The 14408-nt window shown below is 40.9% G+C and overlaps 1 protein-coding gene across 2 annotated transcripts in view; it reads left to right on the plus strand.

Annotated features, from left to right (window-relative positions):
* The window catches only part of FAM81A (family with sequence similarity 81 member A), a 62020-nt gene that overhangs the window by 17066 nt on the left and 30546 nt on the right, over positions 1 to 14408 (plus strand). The window contains exons 2-3 of one of the 2 annotated variants that reach the window (XM_081148562.1): positions 2126 to 2195; positions 3222 to 3492. In XM_081148562.1, coding sequence (XP_081004688.1) covers positions 2149 to 2195; positions 3222 to 3492 — 318 coding nt within the window. In that variant the 5' untranslated portion in view covers positions 2126 to 2148. Of the gene's footprint in view, positions 1 to 2125; positions 2225 to 3221; positions 3493 to 14408 lie in introns of both variants that reach the window. The other variant, XM_081148563.1, reaches the window with a different exon arrangement.

Below are 14408 nucleotides of genomic sequence, written 5' to 3' on the forward strand. Positions count from 1 at the left end.
CAACTGCTGAGCCACACCCGGCTGGGCAGACATATAATATTATATTCATTTCAGGTGTTCAACATAATGACTTGATAGTTGTATGTATTGCAAAATCACCACAATAAATCTAGTTGACATCTGGCATTATTATAAAAATATTCTTTCTGAGTGATGAGAACTTTTAAGATTTACTTTCTTAGCAACTTTCAAAAAGCAATACACTATTTTTAACTCTAGTCACCGTGTTGTACATTAAATCCCCATGACTTGTTTATTTTATAACTGGAAGTCTCTACCTTTTGGCCACCTTCACCAATTTTGCACCCACCAAACCCCGCCTCTGGCAACCACCGACGTGTTCTCTGTATCTGTGAGCTTGGGTTTTTCTGTTTTTGTTTTAATTTTTGTTTTTAGAGCCCGCATATAAGTGAGATCATGCAGTAATTGTCTTTCTCTGCCTGACTTGTTTCACTTAGCATAATGCCTTCCCGATCCATCCGTTTCACCACAAATGGCATGATTTCACTCATATTTATGGCTGAGTAAAATTTCGTTGTATGTATATAGCAGATTTTCTTCATCCATTCATCGATCGACGGACACTTAGGTTGCTTCCCTATTTTGGTTATTGTAAATAACGCTGCACTAAACATGGGCTGCATACCTCTTTTCCAATTAGTGTTTTCTCCCTGTGTTTTTCTTTCATATGGTTCCTGAGCCATTACCCCATTGTTTCTTGGTTGGTTTAGATGTCTACTTTTCTCTGTAGGCTGTGAAGCCCTTGGGGGAGGGGATTTTTGTCTTACCTGTTTAGATTACTTGGCTACACGATAGGTGCCAAATTAATGTTTCTTAGGTTGGACTGTTCTGTAGATTAATAGCTCAACTAAGGTATTTTACAGCTTTAAAATTATAAAGATTATATGATCCTGAATATTGACATCTCCCACACTGCCCTAATTTTATGTAGTACATGGCAGGAATTATTTATCTTTACTGAAGAACTTCTTTGGCATCATAGCTTGTTTAGTATGAATCACTTTTTTTCTTAAATGTAATTTGTTTAAATGTGAAGTCCTGTGTCTAGAAAAGTGAAATGTTCACATGGCGAAACTCTAAAAATAACACACTGCAGAGAAGATGCCAAAACAATGGTTTCAATCAGAAATGCTTTCTGAATCCAGATCTAAATGAGAATTAATTACTGAATCAGATCGCAGTTACTAGGCATTCATTGTGTCAAGGCAATTAACAACAGTATTGAGAAACCTAAGTAATGGAATATTTTTAAAACCTTCTAGTTTTGTTCAGATTTCTAATGTGTTATGATCAGATGTTCCTTATGTGCAAGATGTAATATGGATGATTATATTTTACAATAAAGTTTTCATGAAGAGTTTCATTCTCAGTCTCTTAGTGGATAGACAGGCTCCCTCGAGTCAGATCCCACTGCTCCTGTATTGTTTAAGATTCATTTCGAAACAAGTGCTTTTATTTTGTTGTATAATTTATTTATTTATTTTTTAAATAAATCTTTATTGATTTCAGAGAGAGAGGAAAGGAGAGGGAGAGAGAGATAGAAACATCAATGATGAGAGAGTCATTGATCGAGCCTACAACCCGGGCATGTGCCCTGACCGGGAATCGAACCCCGATCGCCTGGATCCCAGGTCGACGCTCAACTGCTGAGCCACGCCCGGCCAGGCTTGTTGTATAATTTATTAAATTTGCTGAGATAAAATTTACTAGGGAAGTTTCCTGTAATTTCTAAGGAGAAGTACAAGATTGAATAAGCTCGTTACAGAAACCGTCTTGTTTCTGTCGAAGTGATTCTGAAGCTTGAAGTACAGATATGGGGTGAGGAAACTTCAGGAAACTACATTTAACAGTCTTTGTTGGTCTGTCTCACCAGGCTTAGCGATATTAATTTCAGGGGCACTTTGATTCTGCGTGATTCTTTTCTCCTTATTTGGAAACATTTTCCGTTTATTTCATAGAAAAAGACATAAAGTCTTTACTACTATAACTGATCGGTGTGTCAGCATAATATATGATCCACTTAGTAACTTAGTAATATGCTTTAGAGGTCATTTAAGTTCTAGATATAAGCTGTTAAATAATTTAATGCTTATTTTTTCAACAGATGTGAATTACTAAAAAAGAAAAATGGCCCAACGGAGCACTGTATTTCCTTCTCTTGTCACCAAGGAAAGGTATAATATACGGAAAATATGCATCTAAGGTATACTTTTTCTTTTCACCAATCCCTTGAGGGCTGCTAGTGGGTGTGATGGCCATTGTCAATGAAGCTTTACAGCTGTTACATTATCCAAGAATGATTTTGTTCAAGGGCAAGAGCAGTAGTGTGTGTACCCTCTCCAGCTTTCAATTTGTAGGATACTGTGGACCACTCAGTGACCACGAGAGGGGAAGATCTCACAGTGGCCCTGCATTTCAGATGTACTTTTGGTCAACAGTGAAATACAATTCTGGAGACTTGGGGGACTGACGTCTCGGCTAACGCTTTTAAACCAGAAGTTGCAAACTGGGTGTCCATAGGCCAATATTGGCTCATGGAAGTACAGTTTTTGATCTGCATCATCTTAAATACTTTTTAAATGAGTTGTTACCACTTAAGAATCAGGTGATGTCACATACAAGTCTGGATTTCCTGGATCTTCTTAAAATATCAGATGATCTGGAAAAGTGGACCGGGCCTTCCCAGATGGTCACTTAGGGGCGGAACAGAATCGTGGCTCCCTTTTATTGAGGAATGCCCTTTCCAGTTCTCCAAAGCCCTCACCACTCCCCATTATATCACGCGAGGTGTGCTTCACTCATTTATGTCACCTCCCTGACTCTTGTAGGCATTTGGGTTTGGAACCACTGCTTCAGGGGGAGGAAGGAGGAGGGCCTGTCGGGAGATTTTGTCAATAAGCTTGGTCTTGATAACACAGCTTATGCTGGGAAGACATTTCAGTGCGCCCAATGCCACCAGCCTCTTGCTTTTGGAGGTCATGGAAGCTGCCACCTGCACACTTTGCTCTCTCGATCCGATTGTTTAAAGTTGCTGCCTGGTTCACGTAGAAAACTCTTTTGGGCAGAAACCCTGCCTCAAACCTCATTTAGCTTGTAGGGCTAGATAATTTGCATTGTCTTCTCTGGGAAGTCTTGAATCTGGCTTTAAATATGGCCCTTTCCTCGAGTAGCAACCCTAGTAACACGGTTCCCTTCCGCAGGCGAGTCAGGACCATGCCCCGACACAGCCAGTCCCTGACCATGGCACCCTACTCCGTCAGCCTAGTGGAGCAGCTGGAGGACAGGATCCTGTGCCACGAGAAGACGACCGCCGCCCTCGTGGAGCACGCCTTCCGAATTAAAGACGACATCGTCAACAGTTTGCAGAAAATGCAAAACAAAGGGGGCGGCGACCGCCTGGCCAGGCTTTTCTTGGAGGAGCACATCAGAAACATAACTGCCATAGTGAAGCAGCTTAATCGGGATATCGAGGTAAGGGGGTGAGCAGGCGGGCTGTGCTCTCCACCCACTCCTTCCACCGCAGGAGGTGGGCAAGGCCAGCTCCCACCTCCCAGGCGGCGATGCCTTCACACCAGAGCCGCCTGGCTTGTGTTCTTAATGATCACCAAGGAAACCGCTTGAACAAATATCCCAGTTAAATTTATTCCGGTATTTGATACAGTTACTGTGAGCGTTATTTTTGTTTAATCTAAATTTACCTTGCTGATGATTAAATCACTTTGTTTTGTTTGGCTCTCAAGGGAGAGAGAGAAGAACCGGTCAAATCGTTTCCCTGTAAAAAGCCTTCATATCATTGAACGCAGCTATTAAATCAATTACTAGGTCAGCCTTTGCTCGTCTGATTAAATATTTCTAGGTGATGATGATTTTATATAATAGAGTTTATTACTCAAACAACCTAGAGATTTAAATTGCTTCTCAGATCCTCTTTTATTGCTTTATTTTTCTCTGCAATGAGCCCAGTAAAAGGCCAATATTGTCTATTTTTAGAATTTGTAAATTTACTGCTACTAATTGAGTGATCACAGGAATCACACAGTTTAGTTCAGAAACCTTAAGATCACTTAGGGCCCGGGCTTCCATCACTGAACATTGTTAATATCCTTCACATGTAATTTTAAAATATATAAGTAAAAAGTATATTGACTAGATTAAGGAAAACCTTTGTTTCAAGTCATAGAGATGGTGTCTTAATTATGCTAAGGAAATTAAGCCTCATTTTTTTGGTGTTGGATATGTATGTATGTATTTAACAGTCTTATTGAGGTATAATTTAAAAGCCACAAAAATTCACCCATTGTAAATGTACAAATCAATAATTTTTAGTAAATATATAGAATTGTGTATCCATCAACACCATTCAGTTGTAAAACATTTCTATCACATCCCCACATTTATATAAGCCTATTTGCAATCAATTTCTACCTCTACCTCAGCCCCAGGCGACCACCAATCTGCTTTCTGTCTCTATAATTTTGTCTTTTCTGGACATTTCATATAAACGGAATCTTATGAAGTCTTCTGCATCTGGCTTCTTTCATTTAGCATAATCTTTCTGAGATTCAGCCATGTTCTAGAATGTTCTTTTTATCTCTGACTAGTATCCTATTGTATGGATATACCACATTCTGTTTGTCCCTTCATTACTTAATGGACATTTGGATTGTTTCCAGTTTTAAGCTATTATGAATAAAGCTGCTGTGAACACTTGTGTACAAGTCTTTGTGTGGGCATATGTTTTCATTTCTCTTGGGTAAATTTCTAGGAATGGAATTGCTAGGTCTTATAGTAAGCTTTTGTTTAACTTTTTAAAACATAGCCAAACAATTTTGCAAAGTGGCTCTAATTATTTTACAGCTCACCAGTAATGTATGAGGTGTCCCGTTTTTCCATATCCCCACCAACGCTTGGTATTATCTGTCTTTTTTATTATAGTCATTATAGTGCATGTGTAGTGGTTTTCATGGTGGTTTTCATTTGAATTTTCTTAATGACTAATGATGTTGAGCACCTTTTCATATGCTAATTTATCATTTGTGTGTCTTATTTGGTGAAATGTATACTTAAATCTGCCTATGAGTAGAGTGATCCAAGGACTGGAAACAGCTGGAGCATGTTCCTTGCAGCAGCTGTCCCCGAGGGATACTGGCCAGTGGTTTTTGCTGCTTGGACCTAGGAATAATGCCTTTTGTGTCTTTTTCTTAGTCAGGATCCCCACCTGCCTTGTCGATTGTGTGAACTTCTCCCCTATAGCCTTCCAATAAATTCAGTTTCCCCTCCAAAATTAGTCAGGTTTAATTGCCTGCAACCAAAGAGCTCTAATGACATCTGAGGGGGCAAAGAAAATTTAAGAAGTTGCCAGAGATAATTTACTTGTTTGTGGAAGGTGTGTCTGTATTTAGGGTGCTCTTTCCAGTTTTATATTTGAGTGCTAAAGCTTTATCCCAGAGGCTGAATCACTTGCCAACCCCAAGTTAAACATTTCAATTTTGAAAGGGGTTAGAGAGAACTTAGGGGCCTGATAGCCCCCCACACCCAAATCTAGAGAGGGAGAGAGATAAAATCAAAGTGACTAGGGATAAATAATGATGGTCAGGTTCCCATCCTCTCAACCAGTGGCAAAGAAGTGTGTCTTTTAAAAATACAAACACCCCTATGTTTCATCTTAGAAAATAGTGTGACCTCCCCATTCTTTCCAGGGCCAGCATTGCCTGTGAGTACTCAGCTGGGCTGCCTTTGTTCACTTGGGTGGTGGACAGACTAGAGACGGGAGCCGATCTAGTCTGGCAGTACTGCCCCGGGTAAAAGCAGCGTGTAACTCTACCCTTAGAAAAGCCTGGACTTGATTTTTCCTGTCAACTCTGGGATCTGGAGAATAATTTCCCACTTGGTAGCTACTGTGTACTAATTCAACAATCAGAACTATTTTAAACATACAATTTCCAGCTTCAGCTGAGCCCTCAATGCTGATTTATAGCTGCTTCATTCTAGGAAGCCCTCGGTTCCCTTTCTTTTAATGCACTTGCCACGGTTACCATAGCATTTACTGAACAGGATTGACATTGGTGTTTTCACGAGTCTGGTTCCCTTGATAGATTGTGAGCTCTTCAAAAAGAAAGGGACCTTGTCTTACTCATCTTTGCATTGTCCAGCACAATGTAAATACCATGAATGCTTATTAAGTGAATACATGCCCAATTCAGAGGGAGGCCAGTTGCAGATTCGCTGGTAGCAAAAAGGGCTAGAAGAGACAGGCCCTGAGGTCACCTGTGCAAACTGTGTTCCTTTTCAGATGAGGCTTCAGAGGCCCAGGCAAATGAAGGGACTTGCCTGAGGTCTCAAGGCCAGTAAGTGTCAGTGCTGAGACTAAACCCAGGGTATTAAGCTCTAACAATATGCTCCTTTTACTTTTCTGCTTCGCCTTCTGGAAGCTTGTCTAGAACCCCAATCTTAGGTGACCAACCTCCAAATGCGACAGGCAGCGCTAGTCAGCCACTGTTTGCTTTCTGAGCATTTCTACTCCTTCAAGAATTTCTTCATGAAACTAGGTAATTCTAGCTTTAGATCTCACCGAGTTTCTCCCTGCCTCATCATTATTTAATGTGAATTCATTGAACAGCTAATTTGAGGCACTAGCAAACATAGCTAGAAATCCAAAGTCATCAATCATTTAGGCTTTTGCTAATTATTTAAGTTGTGTTTATAACAATTTTTCTTTAATGTGTTTCTTTAAGATGATTTTTTAACAATTTGCAGTGCAACGAGTTTTAAAGTTATTTCAAATCTGCTGTTTTTCCATCTGAAACACATTTTATGTAATAATTACTCTTGCCTTAGCAGACAACACTCTTTCCAATTTACATATAATTTTTGCAGTTTGCAATTTTGCAAATGAAAAGATGATTCCACTGTAAAGCGGGAGACTGAGTAAAATCTAACTCTGGTAAAAAAAATTACACACATGAGCATGTACTTTTATGACTGGTAATAACTATACATCATTATAAAGTAACAGAAGGAAGTTTGGAAGCTTAGTAGACTCTGATATGAAAAACTAATTACATGGTTTTATATATATTATAAGCCTGAGTATGTTTACTCAAATGTAACCAAAATTAGGATGCTTGATGAAACATCAAAATTGCCACATTACAGCCAAACTTAAAAAAAAAAAGAAATCATGGTGTAGATTAAAATTTTATTTATTTAGGATACTAAAAATTTTAAAGTACTAAAAAGAGGTCTTTATAAGTAATATAAAATTGGGAGGGTGGGTATTATGCAAATATCATGTTTACATATTTAAAGCAAAGAGGTATGGTGATATGCAAACTGTATTTAAATTATGTGAAAAGTGTATTTTTTTGTCTGTAGAGTATTTATTTTCTATTGATTTTTAGAGAGAAAGGGAGGGAGATGGAGAGAGAGAAAGAAACACTGATTTGAGAGAGAAACATCAGTTGGCTGCCTCCTGCATGACCCCCTGTCTGGAATAGAGCCTGCAACCTGGGCATGTGCCCTGACTGGGCATCGAACCAGCAACCATTTTGGTGCATGGATGATGCCCAGCCCACTGAGCTACACTGGCCAGGGCTGTCTGTAGATTCTTAATGAATTTCTTCTGTAAATTGTCTGGTTCTAAAATTATTTTTATTACCAATTTACACATATTTTTCAGTTCACTCAGTAAAATTTTACTGGGCATTTCTTTTATAAAAATATGTCCCTGCAGGTGATATTGTGTAAGAAAAGCTGAAGCCAGTCTTAACATATAAAGCTCACTCCAGACTCCTTATAGAGCTAGTTAAAGTAAGTTAATGTTAGTACTACATCTTGGTAAATTTGCCTAGATAAGTCTTTCTAATTCTCTGCCATATGGCTCTGAACAGTTATACACAGGAAGAAAAGTAAAATATATTGTCAAATTGCTAGTCTATGTGATCCTTAAGAAGTAGAACCAAGTCTTCATTTTTCTATTTTTAGCACCTACCAATGTCTAGCACATAGTAGGAGCTCAATAAATGTTGCATAATCAGTGTCTCCAGGGACCTTGGCCTTTCCAGGACCCTGTAATTATTGCCCATGTTCTGTTAGTAGATTCCAATGTCAAAGCAGATGATTCTTGTGTACTAGTACTCAGGGGGTGCTTGACAAATGCTGAATGAAAGAATATATTGTTTAAATACCTTCCCACCCATTGTCTCCATTGGCAGTTTACCTTGTGATGTGGAGTATGTTATCAATTATTTATTCTTTAGAAACTTTCCACAAATTATCGTCATCATTATAAATTTAGAAGAGGTAATATAGTCAACTATGAATTTTGCATGTCTAGATTATCCATACTGCCTTTTTAAAATTTCTTATCAATCCCAGGAAGCCAGATCCTGGTGAGCAGTCCATGGCCCTTTTGTTGGTGGTAAGCTTTCCTTTCCATGCCAACTTGATGGTTTGGGGAGGTGGTTGGGACCCCATGTCCCCTTAGAGCTTTTACTGTGTCTTTGGGGAACTAGGCAGCGGGATCTGTGGCCCTACTCCTGGTTGCCATGCTTCATAAGGTCCCACTGGCTTGGGGTTTGGCTTTGACCTAATTGACTTATGGGAACCTGTGTCAAGCCTTCATCTAATTGACTAGATTATACATAGTTTGTTAGTTTAATAATTTACAAATGGGCGTTCTGAACTCAAGCGATGAGTGCAGAGTTGGGCTTTGTTAACATGTTGAAACAGAGGCGTGGACAGGGGTGAACAGATGGGAACTGGTACATCTAGCGCTGGCAGTGAGGAGTCTTGGCTCCTGGACTTCATGTCTTTTACCTAAAAAGAGAATCTTGGCCTGCAGCTCAGTGATCTTGTGCCATTGGAACAGGCCTATCAGCAGGGGGACTTTGGTGATTATCATCTGTGTTAGGGTTCTCCAGAGAAGCAGAACCAGTAGGATATACATATAAACTTTATTTACTATAAGGTATTGACTCACATGATTATGGAGACTGAGAAGTCCTGCTATCTGCAGGCAGAAGACCTGGGAAAGCTAGGGAGATAGTTTGAAGGCCTCAGAGCCAGAGAGCTGATAGAGTAGATTCCAGTCCAGGTCTGAAGGCCTGAGAGCCAGGAGTGCTGAGGACGGGAGAAAAATTGATGTCCCAGCTCAGTCAGGTAGAAGTCAGATTCCAGCTTCTCCCCCTCTCTTTCTATTCAGACTCTCAAAGGATTGGATGAAGCCACCTCATTTTTGAGGAGGTCCCTCTACTTTTACTCAATTCACCTTTTCAAATGCTAATCTCTTCCAGAAACATCCTCATAGATACCCCCAGAAATACTGTTTAACTAGCTATCTGGGGCATTCCATGCCTCAGCCTAGTTGACATATAACTAACCATTACATTATCCAAATTCATTTTGCTTTCACTCTACCCACTAGACGTAGCTTGTTGTGTGGCATGGCTCTAGGGGGTGAAGACAGTGAATTGAAGGGAATTTGAGTATTTCTTCAGTTCTGTTGATAGAGTTTTTTCAGTGTACATTAACTAATTGGTGTTCTGGTGCCAGCCCTTGTCTCCATATATTTTTGCTAGTCTAAGTTTATTTTTGAGGACCTGATCACCTCTGGGCACTAGCTAGCTATAGTCTCTGAGTGCTCAGTGTAGAAAACCAAATCCTGGAACATGGAGTTAAACGAATTGATAAGTTACTCAGCTCCCCACTGGGAGCCAGGCATTGTTAGAGGCCCTGGGGCTACCGTAGGGACCCAGTCATACAAGGCTGCTGCTCTTAGGCCTGCTGTGCATTCTAGCTGGGTTTATGGGAGTGAACGCTAAGTAACAAAGGTGATTTCAGCCTAAGTCAGGGCTCTGATAATATGATGGGGAGTGATTGTGTGGCTGTTTCAGGAAGGGTAGTAGGGATGTAAGGTGATGTGAACTGAGACTAGAATGACAGAAGGGGCCAGGCAAGCCAAGGCTTTGGGGGAGGAGACACATGGGGCAGAGAACATTCCAGAAAGAGGGAACTGCAGGAAGAAACTTGGCATGTTTGAGGAGCAGAAAGGGGACAAGTGGGACTGGGTGTCATGAGCTGGGAAAAGCACCAGATCATTAGCCTTGAAGGCTATGATAGGAAGCCGGGCATTTGGAAATGGGAAGCCATGATTCATTTTTAAGCAAAGGAATTGAATTCATTCACACTCTTGGTGCTGGGAATATAGTTGTGGATAAAACAGATAAAAATCTCTTGTCCTCCTGTTGCTTACAGACTGATTTGTGTTTCAAAAAAGGGGATCATCTGGCTACTGTGTGAGAAGGGATTGTAGGAGAGCAAGAATGGAGGCAGGGGGTTGGGTTGGGGGCCCCTGTGGCAGTTCAGGGGTGAGGGGACTGTTGGGGGCTGCTGTGGCAATTCAGGGGTGAGGGGATTGCAGCTTGGATTGAGGGACTCACCTTGGAGATGGAGAGAAGTGGATGGTTCTCCATCTGTTTTGGAGATCTGACAGGCCTTCTCCATGTTGGAGGTGGGAAGACTTGTGCTTAGGAGTGGGCAAGTTCAGGGGCCCACTGATGTCCAGATAAAAATGCCAGGAAGGCAATCTCATATATGTGGCTGCAACTGCAGGAGGTTTAAGTCTTAGTGGGATGAGTAAACAGCATGCGGCAGGTGACTCTGTCTGAGGAGGCCCTTCCCTGCGGGAGTCGGGACTTTCTCCAGGTAACACAGGAGTCCTACTTTCATTTCTAAATCCTCATATCTAGGAAGAGTTGGAGGAGAAACACAGACAGCTGTTTCTTCCATGGTCATTCCTAGGCAGCATTCGTGGTCTGGGTGGGTGAGGTCCCGGCACGGGACAGGGGTCCTTAGTATAAACTGCGCGGTGTAGTGCTGTGGAGCTCACATGAGGGGAACTCTCTACTGTCTTTGGGAAGGGGGCTTCTTTAAAGACAGGACATATCTTAAGAAACTAGATGAAGACTTGTGACATCACTTTTTCAAGGTGGCTGGCCTCTTTGCTTGCGTGAAATGCTGTTGTATGGGGTTAGGCCACCCACTTACCATCCTGTGGTCTTTCCTGCTGGAACTGAGCTCCCTGAAGGCAGGCCTGGCGCACAGCACACAGCAGGCATGCAGAAAACAGTTTCTTGAACTGAATTGAAAGGGATGGAGACTTGATGATATACTAAGGGTTGTAACCTTTTTTAAGTAAACACAGCATGATGATGTATTGTTCCAAAGTGACAAATTAGGGAACATTACTGGCTTTTAGAGGGATTGTTTCCTAAGACTTCATCACAGAATTCCTTTAAGTAGTAAACTCTCTAGTACCTTCTGTTCTCACAGTTTTCAGTAACATGAATATTGTGTTAAGGTCAGGTATAATTGTTTTTTGTATTATTCAAAGAAAGCACTTCTAATACAAAGTCTTATCCATCTGAAAGTTAAATGGGCCTCTCTTATTTCTAAGCATTAAAACGCACTCAAAGCACAAGCACATACTTTTTTTTCCTTCTGGTTATAAAAGTAACGTAAGCTCATTATAGAACATACAAAAAGGAGGAATTAACCATAATTCCACTCTAGAGATAAGCAAAATGTTAATATTCTAGTATTATTTTCTATACATCTTATAACAGCTGGAACATGCTGTGTATTTATTTCGTATCCTTTCTTTTGGCTTAATATTAAATTGTACACATTTTCTCTTGTTTTCAAAAGCCCTCTCCGAACCTCTTACCAGTTGCATAATGTGCTGTGTGGCTCCCTTGTAAAATGTATGGCATGTGGATCGCACTCTAAGGGCGTTTTTGTGCACACATTTTTGTCATTTTTCTTATTATTTCCTTTAAAACTAATTCCAATAACTAGTATTGCTGGGCCAAAGGTTATGAACATTATGAATATATTTTGGTGGGTCACGCTGTGGGAAAGTTGTGTCAGGAGGTGCATTTTTGATAGACATTTTAGTATTATAAATTAAAAATATTTGCTTCTTTAATAGATGAAATGGTATGTTTTTTTAATTTTAAATAGACTTTATTTTTAGAGCAGTTTTAGGTTCACAGCAGAACCGAGCGGAATGCACAGCGTCCCACGAGCTCCCTGCCCCCCCACACGCACGGCCTCCCCCATTAGCAGCATCCACACCACAGTGGTGCGTTTTATGGTATGATTTTTATTTCCTGTTTCTTTGCTTACTAGAAAAGTCGAACTTTTAAAAAATGTGTTTTTAATGATTTTTGTTTCTCTTTTGTGAAGTGCTGTTTCTTTTCTTTGCTTAGTGATTTTTTTGACTGAGAAACAACTCAAGTGAAATGATCGGTTTGAGCCTTTGTCATGTCTACAATGTCTAACGCAGTGTTTCTCCAGGCATGGTCTGTGGACCGTAACTTTATGTCTGGGCCCATTTCTCAGATTTGATTCTCTGGGAGTGGGGCATGGGAATTTGTGTGTTTTACAACCACCTAGGGATCCTTATGCACCTAAAACATGTCTGAGAGCTGCTGGTCTTAAGCCTTGTTATAAACAAAGGTTGCAAGCATTGTATACAAAAAAGCAAGTATTCCTTTTTATTAACCATAACCAATAACTGTTACTTTGTCTCAAGAGAGAGTGCACACCAGCGCCTTTTCATCAGTGGGAGAGTGTTAGAGCCAGATTAGTCACATCTGAAGGTTTTTTGCAAGAATGTTGGGATGACTAACGTTTTAGTCATTCACAGGTGATTGTAACTGGCTTGTATTCTTCTTAATTGAGCGGGTTCATTCAGAAAAAGCTGGAAACTACAGAAATAACAGATAGGCCTAACAGTTCCACATTCCTTTCAGTGAAATATATTTTTTTATTGTCACTGTCACTCCGTCTATAGTGGCTCAACCCAGGTTTCCAATAAGGTATACAGAATCCCCACATTCCTAATTTTTGCTTTTTACCAGGATGTTTGAAAACTCTACATGATGTGAGTGCACTTTTCTGCATGTATGTTATACTTAAAAATAGTTAGGAAAAGGGAGCACAAAAACAATTTATGCAAGCACAATTATATTGTCTAGTGGGGCTTTCCTGTTCATTTGCAAATTGGACTGCAAATTTTCAGTGTATCAGAAATCATCACATTCCTAGAAATAAATAGTAGCAAGTATATACACGTGAATGTAGCTTTAAGAAACCCTTAGATTGGTGTAGGAAGTAATGGGAAGGTGGTGGCTTAGTGTGACTTCCTCCACTATTCCCAGTTCCAGTGCCACCTTCCTGAACAGCTGGGCTAGACAGGCAGGAAGGCCTGGGGAAGCCAGCAGAGACCTCGCCTGAGAGGCCTGGAAGTAAGGTCCTAGACACTGTGGTTTAGGGGTCAGAGAGTGTAGGCCAGTGTCCCCGCCATGCACCATGTGACTGAGCCAGTCTTCTGTGCTCCCTGGAGGGGGAGTTGGAGGTGGGGAGGGGCTGCAGAGGTGGGCTGTGTCCCCACTGCCTCCAGGAGGGCTGCACAGGGCAGGACACAGAGAGGCTACCTCCTGGCACCTCACCTGGACGCAAGCTGCACCTCCAGTTCATAAGCTCCTTCCACTACACCCAGGACCACCTACTTAATCTCACTCTAGTGATCGTCGAACAAAAACATCAAACCTAAGGGAGCCCAGCAGCCAAAAGGAGGAAGAGTAAGCACAGCCCTTAGAACAGGCCTGAGTAAAATAGGAAACAGGTAGACCTTGAATGAGAAAGAATTAGGACATGCTATGGACTGAATGTTTGTGTCCCTCCCCAAATTTTTATGTTGACGCCCTAACCTCCAATGCAATGGCATTTAGAGGTGGGGCCTTGGGTTATAATTAGGTTTAGATGAAGTCATGAGTGTGGGGCTCCCATTATGGGATTAGTGCTCTCCTAAGAAGAGGAAGAGACCAGAGCTCACTGTCTCTGCCACGTGAGGATACGGCAAGAAGGCAGCTGCCCTCCCTAGGAAGCAACCATGCTGGCATCCTGATCTCAGACTTCCAGCCTCTAGAATGATGAGAAATAAGTGTGGGTTGTTTATAAACCACTCAGTCTGGTATTTTTCTAAAGCAGCCCCAGGTGACTAAGACAAGGCCCTTTAGTACACCCGGGTACAGAATTAAATTTCTTCCTTGAACTTAACTTTTTAAAAGTCAGTAGATGAACTAGAAACAAGGATAGTTACTTTAAAGAATTGAATTAGTTGTCCATGAGACAAAGTAGAAAAGTGGTGAAACATCAGAGCCAAATACAAAGAAAGAGAAACCATGAGGGAAAAGGTACAAGACTTGGAGGACAGATCCAGGACACCCAGCATATGAATAGTGGGAGCTCCAGCAGGAGACAAAGAAGCAGATGGAGAAGAAACAATAGTTACATAGAAGAAAATTTACCTGAGTTGAAAA

The sequence above is a fragment of the Miniopterus schreibersii genome (assembly GCF_964146895.1).
Source record: "Miniopterus schreibersii genome assembly, chromosome: 1".
Lineage (NCBI taxonomy): Eukaryota > Metazoa > Chordata > Mammalia > Chiroptera > Miniopteridae > Miniopterus > Miniopterus schreibersii.